A 20,656-nucleotide genomic window follows, 5' to 3' on the forward strand; every position below is an offset into this window, starting at 1 on the left:
TCATCCAGTAATGCATATCTTCCCCTGGCTTCCAATGACTGGAAAGCTTTAAACTCACTGGCTCTACCAGGCTCATCATACTGCCCATAAGCCTGAGAGGCCACTAGAGCCCACTGTAAGCTGAGGGACCCATCTCAAGAGCTCTGCCGAACAGGAGAGCAGAGAGAGTACGTTTCGAGTGTACTTCCTCCACAGGCTTTCTCTGTGAGGCCCAGCGGGAGAAAGGGGGAGACTCTGCGTGGGCTGGTGGAACACTGTCTGGCAAGTGGAGGTGGTTCTTTGGGGCCATGAGACAGTGGCCTTGAGCAGAGCACATGCAAGGCCTGGTCAGTCGGGGCCTTGACTCCACATGGGGAGAGAGAGGAGGCCAGGGGAAGTCTGTCAGCCTGTAGCAGCTGATGGGAAGTTCACCAGGGTGAATAAAACAGACACTTGGGGCAAGGAACAATACTGAGAGAGTACTCTTATTTATCCTGGGAAATGGCCGACCGTAGGACAAGCATTTCAGGCCAGTGCCTCCCCTAGGGCAGTACTCGCTTGTATAATCTAATGCTGGTTTCTAAGGGTTGGGGGGGCCTCCCTCTAGCTCATTAAGCCCTTTTGGTTATAGGGTGGGCAGCGGCCAGGCTGATGACTGCCGAGACTGACTCACAATTGGCCCTCAGTGTTGCTTGTGATAGGAGGGGCACCAACTCCAACCTCAGAATTAACTGACTGACTTAGAAAGAGGTAGGTGGTAAGAAAACAGGGTGGAGAGGTAAAAGGTTCTATCTTTCTGAAATTGCTTATGTTACAAACGGGCTACGTTTAAACTAGAGGGATCTCTCAATGGAAAGGTTTTCCTTGTGTACAAAAGACAGCCAACCTTTTCCAGCAAAATATTGAGAAGGAAACACTCTTGAATGAGGCTGAGTATGCAAAGGCCTCTGCCACGCAGAAAGCGTCCTATGTTAACGTTCTAATCTCTGCTTGGCATAGAAAAGCTACTGCCCTCCACCCCCATCCGTCCTTAATGTGTTATCTACTGATTGGTCTGATCAGAAACACCCTGGGTTGTTAGAATGATTTCTATATTCAACACGTAACAGGATGCTAGTGAGATAGGTCCCTCCCTGTGAAAGGAGAGACACAATTACGTTGCAGTCAAATAATTTAAAATCCTGGATCAGTATATAAAAACACCCACTCATTTCTGACGGAAATTTCGCAGCATGTGCTTCAGTGTCAAATGAAAAAGATATCTTCCAGAATCTGATCTTCCTCCAGGTCTTCAGGGGTCCTGCCTGCCCTGGTCTTGTTCCAGGTTGATTTTAGAGGACTGAGTAGGCAAGTACTGTGATGCCATGACCCAGCTTCTCTGGAGCGATGGGGCCGCGGTTTGGAAGCAGTCTTGGGACTCAGAGATTGAACCAAATCCAACAGAGATGTCTCATACCTGTAACACATACAACCCAGACAGAAAATGATCAGATCAGTAAACCATTAAAATCCAAAAAGTCCACAGAGATGGGCTGCCCAGGGCAAGAATCAGATCACAGATCACATCATACGCAGGAGGGCCTTCTAGGGGAACTTTAGGGAAGGTAAACACCAGAGGGGCTCTGCTGTCTGTCTGTCTCCAAGCTCTGCTTTTCTGCTGACTACTAACATTCTTTTCTAACCTGTGAAGACAGACCGTGGAGTGGGCAAAGTAATCATGATAACAATAACAATATTAGTAGCAACATTTATCACAGGCTTACTAAAGCATCAGGCACTGTTCTCAATGCTTTACATGTATCTCACTTTCATTTAACCCTCTACATAACCCTGTGAGGTAGGTCCTGTAGTAGTACTCTGATCCCCATTATATACATGAAGAAAGCAAGGCTCAGAGAAGTAACTCGTCTAGCAAGAAGAAGACACTACACAGTAGGGTCAGGATTTGAACCCAGGTCATTTGCTTCCAGCCCTTGTACACAGGACACTATGCTGTCTCTCAAATTCTTTGCAGCCAGACAGACTTGGCTGAAATTCCTGCTCTACCATGTGCAAGCTCTCTGACTTAGGGAAAGTTATTCAGTCTCTCAGTTCAGTTTGTCATGCGTAAGGGACCAACAGAAGTCCTGTTAGGATTAAATTAGTGAGTTGGTATAAATTAACATGTGATAAGTACTCAAGGGAAATGAACCACCACCAAGCACACCAAAGACCGGTTTTCACCCAAAGAAGGTGATGTTGTGTATATGGTGGGATTGGAAGGGAGTCCTCTATTATGAGCTCCTTCAGGAAATCCAAACAATTGATTCCAACAAGTACTGCTCCCACTTAGACCAACTGAAAGCAGCACTCGACAAAAAGTGTCCGGAATTAGTCAACAGAAGATGCATAATCTTCCATCAGGATAATGCAAGACTGCATGTTTCTTTGAAGACCAGGCAAAAACTGTTACAGCTTGGCTGGGAAGTTCTGATTCATCTGTCATAATGGAAAAAATTTCAATTCCCTGGAAGACTGTAAGAGGCACCTGGAAGAGTTCTATGCTCAAAAAGATAAAAAGTTTTGGGAAGATGGAATTATGAAGCTGCCTGAAAAATGGCAGAAGGTAATGGAACAAAAGGGTGAATACGTTGTTCAATAAAGTTCTTGGTGAAAATGAAAAATGTGTCTTTTATCTTTACTTAAAAACCAAAGGCACTTTTTGGCCAACCCAATAAAATCTGATGGGACAAGGGAGCATGTGTGTGAACAGAGGAGATATGCCAGGCATGTATATGTGGGTTCTGGCCCACAGCACAGTGTGTATGCCAAACAGTTGGCTGCCTGCTTGGTATGCACATTCATGCCAGAAGCAGTCTGGGTGGTGCAGGGCCCCAGATTAGTGATGGTGATGGTGGCAGAAGCAGCAGTGGTGGTGGCAGTCGTGGGAGGCTGGCTTGCCTATCTTCCCAGAGCTCATCCCCAAGGCAAAAATATTAGCTCTCTGGCCTGAGCACTGGGATAAGAACTGCTAGTGTTTAGGCAATAAACGTCAGGAAAATTATTACAGAGTAAAAGCATACGCATGGACATTGTAATATAGCATATCAAAGAGATATCAGAAATCTTCAAAGAGTTTAGAATCTCTGGTTTTAAAAACTGCTGCAACATTGCAAAGCAAATATCCACAGGCTGAGAAACAGAAATTAAATATAAAGATTATTGCATTTGATGGAAAAGAACATTGTTTTTATATGCAGCTTCAAATGAACCAATTAATGAGGAATACAGTTTTAAAATTAATTTTTTCTTTGTAATTTAAGATGCAGTAATAGAAAGCATAATAGGCATTTTGAAGTACCTACAAACCATTAGGTGACTTTCGGTTTCTCATATGACCTCTACAAGTTACAGAAAATGCCAGAGAAAACATTAAAATGGCATTGTACAAATTTAAATTTATATACATACACGAAACTATGTGTATGAAGAGTTAAATCTTTAAAAAAAAATTGTTCCATAAGAACCATCAGTTCTAGATATACTAAAATATACTATTTATATTTGTATAATATACAAAATATACTATTTATATTTTGAAATAATTTATCAGAAATCTATCCGAATGTCACAGCTTATAAAATATCCTTAACAGTTCCAGTGTCAGTTGCATCAGCAGAAAGATCTTTCTCAAAATTAAAAATTACCAAAATTTATGTGTGATCTTTCATTTGCCAAGAGCAGCTGATCTGCTTTTAAGTATATCACTTAAAGTTGCTAAAAGTATAAACTTTGATGATCTAATAAATGAATTTGAAAAAACATGAACCAGAAAAATCTTATGATCAACCAAGTTATCACATTAATAAAGTATTATTATTTATTATATAAAATTATAACATCAAAAATATTTTTTTGCTATCTGCGGGTTTATATTACTCATGTATCACCTGTTATTTTATAAATTTCTTCTTAAAGGAAAATGCTTTGTAGTTTAGTCCCTTTAACTGCATTTTTCATCCTACCTTTTGAACAAGGGATTTTCATTTTGCACTGGTCTTGTAAGTTATGTAGCTGACCCTGCCCTTAAGTCCCAGGCAAGACCTTGAAATGAAACAATTTCAAGGTCCAGTGCATAAGCTGCACTGGATGAAAAGCTAAACATGATGCAGGAGCTTTCCCTTCCCACTCTCTTTTTTCATCTTTGGTGATTTCAGTAGACCTCTCCCAATTACCCTCCTCTTCTCTTACCTTTTAAATGATGGAATGTCCCAGGGCTTAATCTTTAGTTCTCACGTCTTAGGTAATTCCATTCATTCTCATGACTTTTAATAACAGCAATATGTTAATGACTCCTAAACGTATAGCTCTAACATCAACCTCGCTCTCAAGCTCCAGACTCATACACCCAACTGTTGCCTGATATCTCCACTTGGATGTGTGATAGGCATCTCAAACTATCTAAAACAGAACTATTTTTTTTTTTTCTCTAAATCCCACTCCTCTCCATCAACGCAGCTGCTCACGGTTGCCAAAAACCTGCTGGTATGCTTGATTCCTACCTCTGGGACTGTGCGTGTGTTGAATCCTTTGCTTAGGACGCTCTTCTCTCAGATCTTGCTTATTTGCTTTTCTCTTTCAACAGTTACAAAAGTAGGGTCATTATTTTGTTTATGTTATTATCTCCAGTGCCAAGAATGGTATCTGACCCAAGGTAGGAGCTAAATATTTGTTGAAAAAATGAATGGTTCTATGGTTCAAGTTTTAGCCCCTTCCTCCATAGGCAGCTTTTTAGACCTTTGGACAGCTAGTCTTTTAAAAAATTACAATATATTTCAAACAGTATGAAAGTATTACTCATCCAATTATTCTTCTTGTTCTCCTTTTATAAAAAAGGATAATATACATATGGATTGTGTAAACTACTTTTTCACTTAATATATTGGGAATATTTTTTCCATATCAATTTTTTATAACATTATTTTTAATGATTTCAGATTACTTTGTCTCCTGGAAGCACTCTTAATTTAGTTAACCAATCCGCTATTGAAGAGCACTTAGGTTAGGTCCAAGGTCTTTTGAGACTAAATCAGCTATGTCTCTCATTCCTTTTTTCAATCAGTCAATGTCCAAAGGGTATTCTCTACCCCAATTCATCATAAATTAGCAAAGTACTGCTATCCCTGTTACGTTCTATAGTTTTACTCTCTTTTTTCCCCAACCCTTCCTATGCCCCCAGTGGTCAGCTGTATTTTGTACTCTTCTTAGAGTACTACCTCTATCTCCTATTTTAACTGAAACTTGGCTCTTTCCTGAGGTCAATGTTTCCCTTACATCCTTCTCAGTGAGAATTGTTAATACTCAATATACCCTATATATTTCAGGGCCAAGAGGTAGTATTTGGATCATCATTGCTTCCATTTTTGCTTTTTGATCATTATTCTCCCTGTCTCTCATTAAACTCCCAGTGCTCTGAGGATTCTGTCATCTGCTCTACCACCTTCAACCTCTCTTCATCTGTAACATCTATTTACCCATTCACTCTCAATCACTGATGATAACACTTGATTCAGTCTTCTCCTTCAACTGTTATCATCATCCCTGCTAATGTCAACATTACATGAATGACACTCAACCAACACTCTGACTTAGTTCTTTGACCTCTCAGGTCAAATACTTTCTCAGTAAGGCTTTCTTTTTATATCCAGGAACTTGTGACCAATTAAAACAGCATCTCTTCTGAGTTCAGTAACTCAAACATCCTACTACTTCCTGATGCCCACATCTTACCCTCAAGCTTGTTTTTTCAACTATTCCCACTATCTCTGCCCATTGGTCTCAACGAACCATTAATTCAAACAACCATTGCTCTAAGAACTGGGAGTAAAGTGGTGAACAAGATAGCTCAAATCTCTGTCCTGGTGGGACCATTAATAGCTTACTTTCTTCTCAACCCTTTGCTTGTTATTGAACTTGAATTTCATGGTCCAGCATTCCAAACACTCGTTTAACAAAGCTCTTAAAAACATTTCCCCTGTATATTTGTCCCCTCCCCTAAATCTGGCAAAATCATAATACTGCATGAATCCAAATGTCTGCTTTTTCTGTGAATTATAGTTGGGAAACTTAGTGTAAATAAAACAAAATCAAAGAAACAAGAAAGAAACAAAGAGCAGATCCAATATAGATTCCTAGTCACTAACCTTAAATGGGTGCTAAACATTTTCTAACAGAGCTACTGTATTTCTCTAATCAGCTGTTCTGCTCTCTTCATTTCCCCTTCTCGCAATTTATGCTAAACAGATGGCCTTGCTTCCCACATCAGAGAAAGGAGGTCATTAATGAGAAATTGTCATCACTTTGTCATAAGTCTTTCAGCACCTATCATTTCCTCCTTTTACACTGAAGGAAGTGATCCTTCTCTTAGACAAGTCTAATCACTCCATTTGTGCTTCTTAGGAACATTTTAGTATTGACTATCCACTCTAGAACCTTCAATCTTTTCCTGTTTACTAGATAACTAAGAGCACTTAAGACATTCTCTCATTTCCATAACCACACCATTTCTCAATTTTTTCCAACCTGGCTTTCATCTTCTATACTAAAATTGAACTCATCAAATTTCACCAGTGACTTCCATGCTGCTAAATCCAATGGACATTTTGTAGTCCTTGTTTTACATAATGTCTCGCCAGCATTCAATGTGGCTGATTGCTTCTTTATAAACTTTAAACTGTTTTATTGAGGTAAAATATACAAACAGAAAAGTACACCTATTTAAAGCGTTCAGCTCAGCGGTTTTTAGTTTAACAGAATTGTGCAACTATCATAATTTAATTTGAGAACATTTCATTCCCCCCCCAGCGAAACTACCCATTAGCAGCCACTCCCTATTACATTCCTTTTTGTTGCCAAATAATATGCCACAGTATGGATATACCACATTTTATTTATCTTTCATCACATGATAGACACTGGATTGTTTCTATCTTTTGGCTATTGTGAACAGTGCTGCTATGAACAGTCATGTATGTGTTTTTAGTAAACATGTTTTCATTTGTCTTGGGTCGATACCTAAGGGTGGGATTGCAAATTCTATGTTTAACCTTTTAAGGAACTGCCAGACTGTTCTCTAAAGTGGATGTGTCACTTCATGTCAGTATTTGGAGGTCTTTTTTCTGGGACTATTAAGCTTCTTCAGAGAAGAATCTTTCACTATTCTGGGAGGGAGATGTGGTCTACTTCTGGGACAGGGAAGGAGGTTGACCTTTTCCATTTGTATACTTTGAATTCATCCCATTTTCAGCACTCATCTAATCTTCCAAAGTATATGACATTCCTGAGTCTTCTCTTCTCTGTTGAATTTCTCCAGAGAATTCATCTCCAGTCTTTTGTCTGGGACTAATATTCCATATATGGCACTGTGGCAGGAGTACTGGGTTTTTTGATTCTTGCTTCAAATGTCCGCCTCATACTATTTTTAGTTCTACCTCATATCACCACTCTTTATTGTTCATGTTGCTTCCAATTCCCAAACTTTTACAAAGTTCTGTGACATCAATCTCTTTTCATTTGAATGCTTTCTCAGTGCTTTCTATGTGGTAACTTCCTCTGTCATGTCTAATAAGTTACTAACCCTCCATTCATTTTCCATTTTCCAAAAATGTATATAAATCTCAGGTATATTGATGACTCTTCTCCCATTTATTCTTGTGGATTTACACCTTTAAAAACATTAATTTACTCTCATCTTACTGGTGTCTCAGGAAATAGAAGAGATAAATACAAGTTCTCAATTAATCATCTTAGCTAGGAAACATTTGCAGAAATGTTCCATAAATTTCTATGTTTATTATTAGAAATTTCTGAGTTTTTTCATCACTATTACCAATGAGTTTCCCCCTCCCCACTTTATCTTTCAAATAGGTAATGTTGGTATCAAGATTTATAGTAATTGAGTTTTTTGGTTTTTTTTTTTTTGGGCCACACCACACGGCATATGGGATCTTAGTTCCCACGTCCTCTGCATTGGAAAAGCGGAGTCTTAACCACTGGACCGCCAAGGAAGTCCCTATAGTGATTGAGTTTTGTACATTATTGAACTCTCAATTCTTTATTTTTTCAATTGATTTTTATGGGTTTTATGGGTGAACAATTACAATGAATATAGATAATCATAAGGTTTATGTGTTCTCCCATATTTGTATTATTTTTTCTTATATTATTGTATTGGCTAGAACTTCCAGGGCAATACAAGTTTTATAGCCACCTTTGTATAATTCTGATCTAAACAGAAATTCTTCTATTTTATCACTATTAAGTATTTCTCATCTAGATGTTCTTTATTATATTAAGAAGTATTTTCTCTTTTGGCTTACTAAAAGCAGGAATGAAAAATTAATTTTACCAAGTAACTTTTAAGTATATACTGAGACGATAATACACTTTTTCTTCTTTGGCATATTGTTAAGAAATATTCTATTTTTGGCTTCCAAAATAGTAGCCATATTTTAATTATTAGAATACATTCTTCCTGGTTATATAGTATTACTCTTTATATTTACTCAGATTTTTATGATTATTTTAGGGTTTAAAACATCTATATTTATAGGAAATATTTGTTCATAATCCTTCTTATGGTTCTTTATATCCCTATATATTAGTCTTACCTCAGTGGGAGAAAAGGAATAGTACCAATTTAAGACAGAATGAATTTATAAAGAAGGTAGAAGGATAACCAATTACCACACTGGACTAGGAGACCTAAAATAGGTCTTCTCAGGAATCTTAAAACAGTTCCTCTCAAAAGTTTCCTACTTTTTTTTTTTTTTTTTTGCGAGGGCTTTCTCTAGTTGTGGAAAGTGGGGGCCACTCTTCATCACGGTACGCGGGCCTCTCACCATCGCGGCCTCTCCTGCTGCGGAGCACAGGCTCCAGACGCGCAGGCTCAGCAGTTGTGGCTCACGGGCCCAGTTGCTCCGCGGCATGCGGGCTCTTCCCAGACCAGGGCTCGAACCCGTGTCCCCTGCATTGACAGGCAGATTCCCAACCACTGCGCCACGAGGGAAGCCCAAAAGTTTCCTACTTTTTAATTGCTAAAGCAAACCTAGGCTGGCATTCAGGTTTCTGAAAAATAGAAGATATTGCATATTTTATAAGTGCTTCCCAATCATCTGTCAAACATCAGCCAAAAGGTTAGTTAAGAAAAAAGGGTGGTCTTGAACCTGCCTATGAGGCTGCAGACCTCATAGAAGAACTACTCATATAGATGGAGAGAAAGTCAGATATGTGCAGACACAGAACTGAGGGTAATACTCAGAAACTTACCTTTCTATCTCTTGTTCTCCATTCAGCAGAGGCGCTGTCACAAAAGGACTCTGTTAATCCTAATTTAATATATTTTTTCTTGAAGTGCGTATAAGCCACAGAGTGAATACTATGCAAAGTCAGTGCACCTTGGAGGGAGGCTAAAGAATTTACCAGAAAGTCGATGGGTATATGGGAGATCCTCTAATCAAGAACAATTTTAATATAACATATTAAAAGGCACAAATAACAGAGTAAAATCTTTTAGTCATGTTATTACATTTATATTTTCCTATAATATTTACATTTTATCTAAGACTCCATTTCTTACAGGGAAGAAGAAGGAACTAAAGTAGCCACAATAATTTTGAAGAAAAAAACAAAGCCAGAGGGCTCATATAACATGATTTTAAGACTTACTGTAAAGCTACATTAATCAAGACAACGTGGTATTAGTGAAGAATGGATAGACAGATCAATAGAAAAACAGAGAGAGTCCAGAAATATACCAACACAAATATGATCAACTGAGGTTTTTACAGATGTACAAAGTAAATTCAGTGGAGAAAGGATAACCTTTTCAACAAATAGTGTTAGTGTCTAGTTTCAACAACTAGACATCATATGCAAAAACAAACAAACTTTAGCATAAACCTCATAACTTATACAAAAATTAACTGTACATTCACCAAGATAGAACACATTCTGGGCCATAAAACACATCTTAACAAACTGAAAAAAATAGAAATCATATAAATCATACAATGTCTGCTATTAGACCACAATGGAATTAAATTAGAAATCAATAACAGAAAGATAACTGGAAAATCCAAAAATACATGGAGAATAAACAGCACACTTCTAAATAACAAATGGTCAAAGAAGAAATCTTAAGATAAACTTAAATATATTTTGAATTAAATTGAAATGAAAACATAACTTGTCACAGTTTATGGGATGCAGTGAAAGCAGTGCTTAGAGGGAAATTTATAGCATTGAATGCATACATTAGAAAAAAAGAAATCTAAAATCAATCATCTACGGGTCCACTTTAGGAAACCAGAAAAAGAGCAAATTAAATCTAAAAAGAGGGGATGTATGTACACGTACATCTGATTCACTTTGCTGTACAGCAGAAACTAACACAACATTGTAAAGCCACTATACTCCAATAAAAATTAACAAAAAAAATCTAAAGTAAGCAGAAGAGAAGAAATAATAGGAAGTAGAGCAGAAATCAGTGTAACTGAAAACAGGAAATCAACAGAGAAAAATCAATGAAACCAAAAGCTAGTTTTTTGAAAAAATCAATAAAATCGATAAGTCTTTAGCCAGGCTAATTAAAAGCAAAACAAAGCAAAACAGATGGCACAAATAACTAACATTAGAAATGAAAGTATATCACTACAGATCCTATGGACATTAAAAGGATAATCAAAGAATACTATGAATAACTCTATGCTCATAAATGTAATAACCTAGATGAAAAGGAACAATTCCTTAAGACACAATTTGCCAAATCTCACACAAGAAGAAATAGACAACTGAATAGGCCTTTATCTATTAAATAAATTGAATCAATAATTAGTAACCTTCCAAAATAGAAAGCACAAGGCCCACATTGGTTTACTGGTGAACTCTAGCAAACATTTAAGGAAGAAATTATAAGAATTCTCTACAGCCTTTTTCAGAGGACAGAAGCAGAGGGAATTCTTCCTAACACATTCTATGAGGCCAGATTACTGTAATACCAAAACCAGACAAAGAGATTACAAGAAAAGAAAACTACAGACCAATATCTTTTATGAGCACAGATGGAAAAATTCTCAACCAAGTGGGATTTATCTCAGTAATGCAAGGCTGATTCAACATTTAAAAAAATCCATTAATGTAATTCATCACATCAACAGGTTAAAAAAAAACACATTATCATATCAATAAATGTAGAAAAAGTATTTGACAAATCCAACACCCATTCATGGTAAAAACTCTCAGTAAACTAGGAATACAGGGAAATTCCTCAACTTGATATGAACATCTACAAAAAACCTACAGGTAACATCATACTTAATGTTGAGAAACTTGTAGCTTTCCCACTAAGTTCAGATACAAGGCAAGAATATCCTTTCACCACTCCTTTCCAACATCATACTGGAAATGCTAGCTAATGATTAAGATCAGAAAAGGAAATAAAAGGTATACAGATTGGAAAGGAAGAAATAAAACTGTCTTTGTTCACAGATGACATGATTTTCTACGTAGAGATTCAAAAGAATCAACAAAACCCTCCTGGAACTAATAAGCAATTATAACCAATGTTGCAGTATACAAGGTTGACATACAAAAGTCAACTGCTTTCCTCTATAGTAGAAATGAACAGATAGAATTTGAAATAAGATTAGCACCCCCCCCCCCAAAGAAATGCTTAGGTATAAATCTAACAAAATATGTATAAGATTTATATGAGGAAAACTACAAAACTCTGATGAACAAAACCAAAGAAGAACTAAATAAGTGAAGAGGTATTCCACATTCATGGATAGGAAGACAATATTGTTAAGAAATCAGTTCTTCACAAGTTGACCTACAGATTCAACATAATCAATCCCAATCAAAATCCCAGCATGTTATTTTGTGGATATTGACAAGCTGATTCTAAAGTTAATGTGGAGAGGAAAAAGATCCAGAACAGACAACACAAAAATGAAGGAGGAGAAAAAAGCTGAGGAGTGACTTTACCTGACTTCAAAACTTACTATAAAGCTACAGTAATCAAGACAGTGTGGTACCGGCAAAAAAAAAAAAAAAAAAGACAAATAGATCAATGAAACAGAATAGAGAGCCCACATAAGTATTGATATAATCAATTGATCTCTGAAAAAGGAGCAAAGGCAATGGAGCAAAGATAACCTTTTCAACAAATGCTCAAAGATGGCCTGGAACAACCAGATATCCATATGCAAAAAGATGAATCTGGACACAGACCCTACACCTTCCACAACAATTAACTCAAAATATAAAATGCAAAACTATAAAACTCCTAGAAGATAAATAGGAGGAAACCTAGAAGACCTTGGGTATAATGATTACTCCATAAATACCACACCAAAGGCACTACCCATGAAAGAAATAATTGATAAAATGGACTTCATTAAAATTTAAAACTTCTGCTCTGCAAAAGACAATCTCAAGAGAATGAGAAGAGAAGCCACAGACAGGGAGAAAATATTTGCAAAACCCACATCTGATAAAATACTATTATCCAAAACATACAAAGAACACTTACAACTCAACAATAAGAAAACAAATGACCTGATTAAAAAATGGACCAAAGATCTTAACAGACACCTTTCCGAAGAAGATACACAGATGGCAAATAAGCATATGAAAAGATGCCCACATCTATGTCATCAGGGAAATGCAAATTAAAACAACAATGAGATACTACTACACACTTATTAGAATGGCCTAAATCTGGAACACTGACAACACTAAATACTGGTGAGGATGTGGAGCAGCAGGAACTCTCATTCATTGCTGGTGGAAATGCAAAATAGCACAGCCACTTTAGAACACAATTTGGCAGTTTCTTACCAGACTAAGCATATTCTTAGCCTATGATCCAGTAATCATGCTCCTTGACATTTACCCCGAAAAGCTGAAAACTTCTGTCCACACAAAAACCCACACATAGATGTTTATAGCAGCTTTACTCATAATAGCCAAAACTTGGAAGCAACCAAGATGTCCTTTAGAAGGTGAATGGACAAATAATGATGTGAATGAATGTGGGACATAAAGACAATGGAATATTATTCAGCACTAAAAAGAAATGAGCTGTTAAGTCACGAAAAAACATGGAGGGACTTTACAATGCATATTACTGAGTAGCCAATCTGGAAAGGCTACATACCTAATGATTCCATCTATATGACATTCTGGAAAAGGCAAAACGACAGAGACAGTAAAAAGATCATTGGTTGCCATGGGTTGGGGAAGTGGGATGAATAGGCAGAGCACAGAGGGGTTTTACGGCAGTGAGAACACTCTGTATGATACTATAACCATGGATACATGTCATTATAAATTTGCCATAACTCATAGAATGTACAACACCCAGAGTGTACCATAATGTAAACTATGGACTTTAACTGATTATGATAGGTCAATGTAGGTTCATGCATCAGTTGTAACAAATGTACCTCTCAGGTGGGGTTTGTTGATAATGAGGGAAGTTATGCAGGTGTGGGGACAGGGGATATATGAGAAATTTCTTTATCTTCCTCTTAATTTTTCTGTGAACACAAAACTGCTCTAAAAAATAGTCTTTTTAAAAAGTTAATCTAAATGGATCATAGGTTTAAGTGTGAAACATAAATTGTAAAACTTTTAAAAGAAAATATAGGAAAAAACATCTGTGACCTGGAGTTAGTCAAAGAAATTTTAAATACGACATCAAGAGCACAATGTATAAAATAAAAAAATTAATTAGATTTTATCAAAATTAAAAACATTTTATCTGTGAAAGATACATGAAAAGAATGAAAAGACAAGTTCTATACTGGAAGAAAATACTTGGAAATCACATATCAGACAAAAGACTTCTATCCAGAATATATAAAGAAGTCTCAAAATGATACTGGATAGAAATTTGGATGGACACAAACTGGTGTATACATATGTATAAATTAAATGTATAATAAAAATAGCACAAAAGCTGGGAGGGGGGAAAGTGAGAGTATACTGTTGTATGGGTCTTATACCATACATGAAATGCATGATATTACTTAAAGGTAGACTGCTGCAATTATTTGGAACTATCGCGAATGGCATTGTTGTATTAATTTCAGTTTCCAATTGCTCTTTGTTAGTAAATAGAAGTACTATTGAATTTTGTGTGTTGGCCTTTTATCCTGCAACCCTTAATAAACTCATTTAGTTCTAGGAACTTCTCTGTAGAGTTCATGGGATTTTCTATGTAGACATCATTTCATCTTTGAACAGGGACAGTTTTATTTATCTTTTCCCAATACTTCATCTGAAGTACTTTTAGCATTTCTTTTAGAGCAGGTCTGCTGTTGATGAATTCTGTTCCCTTCATCTGAGAGCTTCTTCATTTCACCTTTATTCGTCAAAGATATTTTCACTGGAGATAGAATTCTGAGTTGAGAGGTCTTTTCCCTCAGCATTTTATAACTTCTATTGTCCTTGATTTCTGATGAGAAATATATAGTCATTCGAATTGTTGTTCCCCTATATGATATATGTCCATTTTCTCTGGCAATTTCCAGTATTCTTTCTATATAGTTTTCACAAGTCTAATTATGATGGGTCTAGGAGAGATTTCTTTGAATTGATCTTGCTTGGGTTTGCTGAGCTTCTTGAATCTTGTGTCTTTTACTGAATATATTTTCTTCTAATATTTTTGTACTTTATGTTTTTTCTCTTTCTAGTATTCTCACACAATTTGATGAGGCTCTGTTTCTATATCTTTTTCAATCTTTTTTTTTCCTCTCTGTTGTCCAGACTGGATAATCTCCAGTGATTTATCCACAACCTTACTGACTCTTTCCTCTGTCATTTCTATTCTGCTATTAAGCTCATCCAGTGGATTATAAATTTTCAGTTACTTTACTCTTTTAGTTCTAAAATATGCATTTGGCTCTTTATATTTTCTATTTCTATGCTGATATTTTCTGTCTTTCCATACGTTTGAAGTGTGTTGACCCTTACTTCATGAAGCATGGTTATAATAGTTGCTTTAAAGTTGTCTGATAAATGCTACATCTGTGTCATCCCAGGTTTGGCATCTATTGATTAAAAGACAATCAAACTCTTGGGAGATGAGATTTTCAAGGTTCTTCATATGCTAAGCAATTTTAGACGGTATCCTGGACATTTTGAATATTTATGTCACCTGGGTGTTGTTTAAATCCTAAGGAGATTGCTGATTTTGTTTTGTTTTGTTCTATTGTAGCAGGCATTAAACTAGGATTGGTTCAGGACACAGTTCTAAATGGTTTTCTTAGTGTTGCTATAATGTCAGTTAAGTTTTCAAAGTATTTGCAGTGTTATTTGGATAAGTCCTATATGCATCCTACCCAGCAGACAGTGTGGGATCTGTGCAGTGGTCAGTCCTCTAGTTCAATGCCTGTGATTGGCTGTCCATGGGAGGGGTCAGAAATGATTTTCTGTAAAGGACCAAATAGTAAATATTTTAGGCTTTGTTGCCAAGAAGCAAAATCCATGAGAAGGTTTTCTTATATAACAAGGGAGAAAACAAATTCCACAAAGTTTATATTGGCAAAATTAAAAATAGAATAATTGAGTATACTTTTAACATTTTTCGTTCAGGTCCACTAATGAGAAGACTAGAATTCTTTTTTTTTGGAGGGGGAGGGGAAATAATTTCAGTTAATTAGGGTTCAAAGATAATGTTCCCTATCATCCAAATTGAAAATGTTCATCTGTTAATGCTGATCTCTAATGAGATTTTTAACATTTTAATATACATATAAATATATATGAAATATATTTAATATATTTTATTAAATATGTTATATAATAAATATATAAAACGTTAAATATAATATTAACATTAATATATTTAATTATATAAGTATAATATAATTATAACATAATCATACTATAGTTATATATAATTATAATATATAATACCTATAAAATGTATAATATATAAAATATAATACATATAATATATAATATTATAATATATAATAATTATTATAATTATATATAATTATAACAAAATCTAAAATTATAATAAAATTTATTATTAAATTATATATAGTTATAATTTATAATTGTATATAAAGTATAATATATAAAACATATAAAATATAATATATAAGATATAATACATAACATAATGATATATAATAATATATAACATATATTATTATATATTATATATTGTGCATTATATATATTATAATACATTATAACATTTAAAATTACATATAATATATTATATTATATATATTATATATTATATACTACAATACATATGTTATTAATATGATGCATATAATATATTATATACATTATAGTTACTGTATTATAATATATAATATATATTGTTATATATACATTATATAAGACATTATATATAACATATTACAGTATATATTAACATAATGTATATAATATATAGTATTAATATTATTATTAATATATGTTATATAGTATTATATACAAATATTTATATGAAATAACATATAATTATTATATATTTATAGTAATATATTTATATATTATATATAAAATAATATATAACATATATTTATAATATTAATGTTATATATGATATATATTCTTATATTATATTAACATATATTAAAATGTATAATATATATTAGTATATTAATATTATATATTATGTATTATATTATATAATATATAAACTTGAAAATATATAATATATCATATATTATTATTAATAATAATATATAATATAATACATAATATATGAACAATTATATAATTACAATTATTATATTATTAATTATATAATAATTAATAATTATTAGCAATATATCAATATATTATACAATTTAAATATTGATATTTAATGTAATATATAAAATTATATTTATATATGTTATATTTAATATACAATATATATTTAAAATATATGAAATATATTTAATATATTTTAAATATATCTCATATGTGGAAATGAGGACAGGTATTGTCAAATAGTGATATTAATCCACAAGCATATGATTTTAATTTAATATATATAGAATTCTATTAGATTCTTCTCTTAGTATTTGCCTTTTAGCATGTCATTACATTGAAGACTAATCACTCCAATTGATGGTTAGGCAGAATGGCACAGTTAAACGAATTTTGCAATGTAGAAATATCCTTTCTCTGCATTTGCATCCAAGTCAGAAAAACGTTCCTACAAGTGTAGGTTGAGCTCAGAAATCATATCCATGACAAATTTTTATGAGAATGAAGGTCTCACTTCTTTTAGGTTTTGACAGCATGAGAAGCCATAATTCAAAAAGAGTCATGTACCACAATGTTCGTTGCAGCTCTATTTACAATAGCCAGGACATGGAAGCAACCTAAGTGTCCATCAGCAGATGAATGGATAAAGAAGATGTGGCACATATATACAATGGCATATTACTCAGTCATAAAAAAAAACCAAAATTGAGTTATTTGCAGTGAGGTGGATGGACCTAGAGTCTGTCATACAGAGTGAAGTAAGTCAGAAGGAGAAAAACAAATACCATATGCTAACACATATATATGGAATCTAAAAAAAAAAGGTTCTGAAGAACCTAGGTGCAGGACAGGAATAAAGATGCAGACGTAGAGAATGGACTTGAGGACACTGGGAGGGGGGAGGGTAAGCTGGGACGAAGTGAGAGAGTGGCATGGACATATATACACTACCAAATGTAAAATAGATAGCTAGTGGGAAGCAGCCACATGGCACAGGGAGATCAGCTCGGTGCTTTGTGACCACCTAGACGGGTGGGATAGGGAGGGTGGGAGGGAGATGCAAGATGGAGGAGATATGGGGATATATGTATACATATAGCTGATTCACTTTGTTATACAGCAGAAACTAACACAACATTGTAAAGCAATTATACTCCAATAAAAAAAAAAAAAGAAAAGGCAGCCTCCTTAATGGGAGAAGATATCTGCAAACAATATATGCAATAAGGATTTAATATTCAAAATATACAAAGAACTCATGTAACTCAACATTAAATAAAACAAACAACCCAAATAAAAATGGGCAGAGGATATGAATAGACATTTTTCCAAAGAAGACAAGCGGATGGCCAACAGACAACGTGAAAATATGCTCAACATCACTAATCGTCAGAGAAATGCAAATCAAAACCTCAATGAGATACCACCTCACACCTGTCAGAACGACTATTACCAAAAAGACAACAAATAATAACTGTTGGCAAGGATGTGTAGAATGCTGTTGATGGGATTGTAAATTGGTGCAGCCACTATGGAAAACAGTATGAAGGCCCCTCAAATCATATGATCCAACAATTCCACTCCTGGGTATTTACCCAAAGAAAACAAAAATATTAATCTGAAAAGACATATGCACCCTAGTGTTCACTGCAGCATTATTTACAATAGCCAAGATGTGGAAGTGACCTAAGTGTCCACTGATAGATAAATGCATAAAGAAGATGTGGTATACATATACAATGGAATGTTACTTAGCTATTAAAAAACAAAAGAAATTTGCCTCTAGCGACAACATGGATGATTCTAGAGGGTATCATGCTAAGTGAAATAAGTCAGACAGAGAAAGACAAATACTGTATGATCTCACTTATATTTGGAAAGCAAAAAACAAAACAAAGAAAACAAAATGAAAACAGACTCATAGATACACAGCACAAATGGGTGTGTGCCTGAGGGGAGGAAGGTGGGAGGATGGATGAAATAGGTAAAGGGGATTAAGACGTACAAACCTTCAGTTATAAAATAAGCCACGGGGATGTAACATACAGCATAAGGGATATGGTCAATAATATTGCAATAACTTTGTATGGGGACAAATGGTTATTAGACTCACTGTGGTGATCATTTCATAATGCCAAATCACTATGTCCTACACCTGAAACTAACATGATGTTATACATCAACTATATTTCAATTAAAAAAATAATATGCTTTAAGAGGGTATCCTGCTTCCTTATGGTATTTAGGTTTTGCCACTGGAGGTATTTAACCTTGCCTGCAAATGTTAATTATTTTGCTTAAAATAATTACTATTTTACTATTTACTATAATTTTACTATTTCCAAAAGTAACACTTTTGGAAATATACCTACCATTTGCATTCTAGAGGTGCCAGAACATAACGCATTTATTTCCCAAAATACCCAGATTAAAGTTACAAGAAAAAAGCTGCATGAATTCATGTAATGGCAATCCACACTTCCAGTTTCTCAGGGACCAAAAGGACAAGTAAGACATTCACAGGATGAAACAGATCTCAGAGGCAAACAATCACGTTTTCAAAAACGTATATCAGTGTGATCCAAATCAACATCAAGAATTAACTAACAAGAAGAATCAGGTTAAGATCTCAGGAAGGAATAGAGAAAACACAGACAGAATAGTATATTGGAACAAATTCTTGATTTCTTCTTCCATCAAAGAGATTAGACAGCTTTCAGGAATCCCTTTGAAAGATAAGATTTCTAAGAAAAAGTAATTTTCGTTTGAGGGCTCCAATAAAGCCATTGGCATTACAGAAATTTTCACAGTTTTTTTTAAAGTTGTCACTAAACATAAAAGCAAAATTAAAACTTTTGCTCCCCTACTTCCTTCCCCCAATTTCTCCACCTCCTAGTCAATGACTTTGCTGTGTACTTCATTGAAAAAATATAACCACAGGGAACTAAGGAAACGAAATTACTCTTCTGATCACCCAATTACCAACTTCCTTGCATCTGCATCTGTCTTGTTTCTTCCCTCCCTTACAATGGAAGAAGTGGACCATCTCCTAACAAAAGCTGACCCTTCCTTATCTGCTCTGAATCCCATCCCCTGTCACCTTCTTGGGGATCATCATCATTTGATCATCTCTTCTCTCTTCTTCAGTATCAGTTTTTCTCTCTCTACTAAATCATTGCCATCAGCATTACCTGGTACCTTCCAAAATTAAAAAACATCCTTAAAGTCCTTTTTTTAGAAAAATCATAGCTTATAAATGAAGAGGGAATAACAATAGAAAAATCGTCATTTTGCAGCCCCTAATCTAGTTAGCAGTCATCAATGGCTGCTAAATTCCTAAGTGAAACGTCAATAGTGAACTTTATAATAGATGGATCAGGATGACATCATCTAAGCACAGATACATCTTAAAATCATGAAAATAGGACAACCAGTAATTATTTTCTTCCTAATATATTACAACAGGAAGTAAACAGCATCACCTATGAAGTATTCTTACTATAGAACAATTAGACTTTAATCAAACCTCTCGATCTACTTCGTCAATTTGCATGAAATGCAAAGTACAGAGGACGAGGCTAAATGATATAAGGATATAATTATCTAAGTCCCAGAATGTGTGAAATTCTACAAAACAAATGACTCAGCTACTTCAACAAATAAATGTCATTACAAAAGAAGGGAAACCTGTTATAGATTAAAAGAGATTTAAGAGATCCATCAGCCAAAAGCAGTATGTAGACTTTAATTGAATAGTGATTAAAAAAATCAATGATAAATATGTATGTTTGAAACAAATGAGGAAAAACTGAATATGGACAGAGTACTAGATGATATTAAAGAACTTTTATTTTGTTGGGGGCGTGTTAGTGGTATTGTGGTTATGTTTTAAAAAATCATTATCTGTTAGAAA

The 20,656-nt window shown here is 34.6% G+C and overlaps 1 protein-coding gene across 5 annotated transcripts in view; it reads right to left on the reverse strand.

Annotated features, from left to right (window-relative positions):
* Positions 1–1,142: 1,142 nt before the first annotated feature.
* Positions 1,143–20,656, reverse strand: part of KIAA1328 (KIAA1328 ortholog) — a 352,094-nt gene continuing 332,580 nt past the window's right edge. For all 5 annotated transcript variants that reach the window (XM_061170441.1, XM_061170439.1, XM_061170437.1 and 2 more), the window contains one exon: positions 1,143–1,435. In XM_061170441.1, the coding sequence (XP_061026424.1) occupies positions 1,225–1,435 (211 nt within the window). In that variant the 3' untranslated portion in view covers positions 1,143–1,224. The remainder of the gene's footprint in view (positions 1,436–20,656) is intronic.

The sequence above is a fragment of the Eubalaena glacialis genome, chromosome 15, assembly GCF_028564815.1.
Source record: "Eubalaena glacialis isolate mEubGla1 chromosome 15, mEubGla1.1.hap2.+ XY, whole genome shotgun sequence".
In the NCBI taxonomy this organism is placed as follows: Eukaryota; Metazoa; Chordata; class Mammalia; order Artiodactyla; family Balaenidae; genus Eubalaena; species Eubalaena glacialis.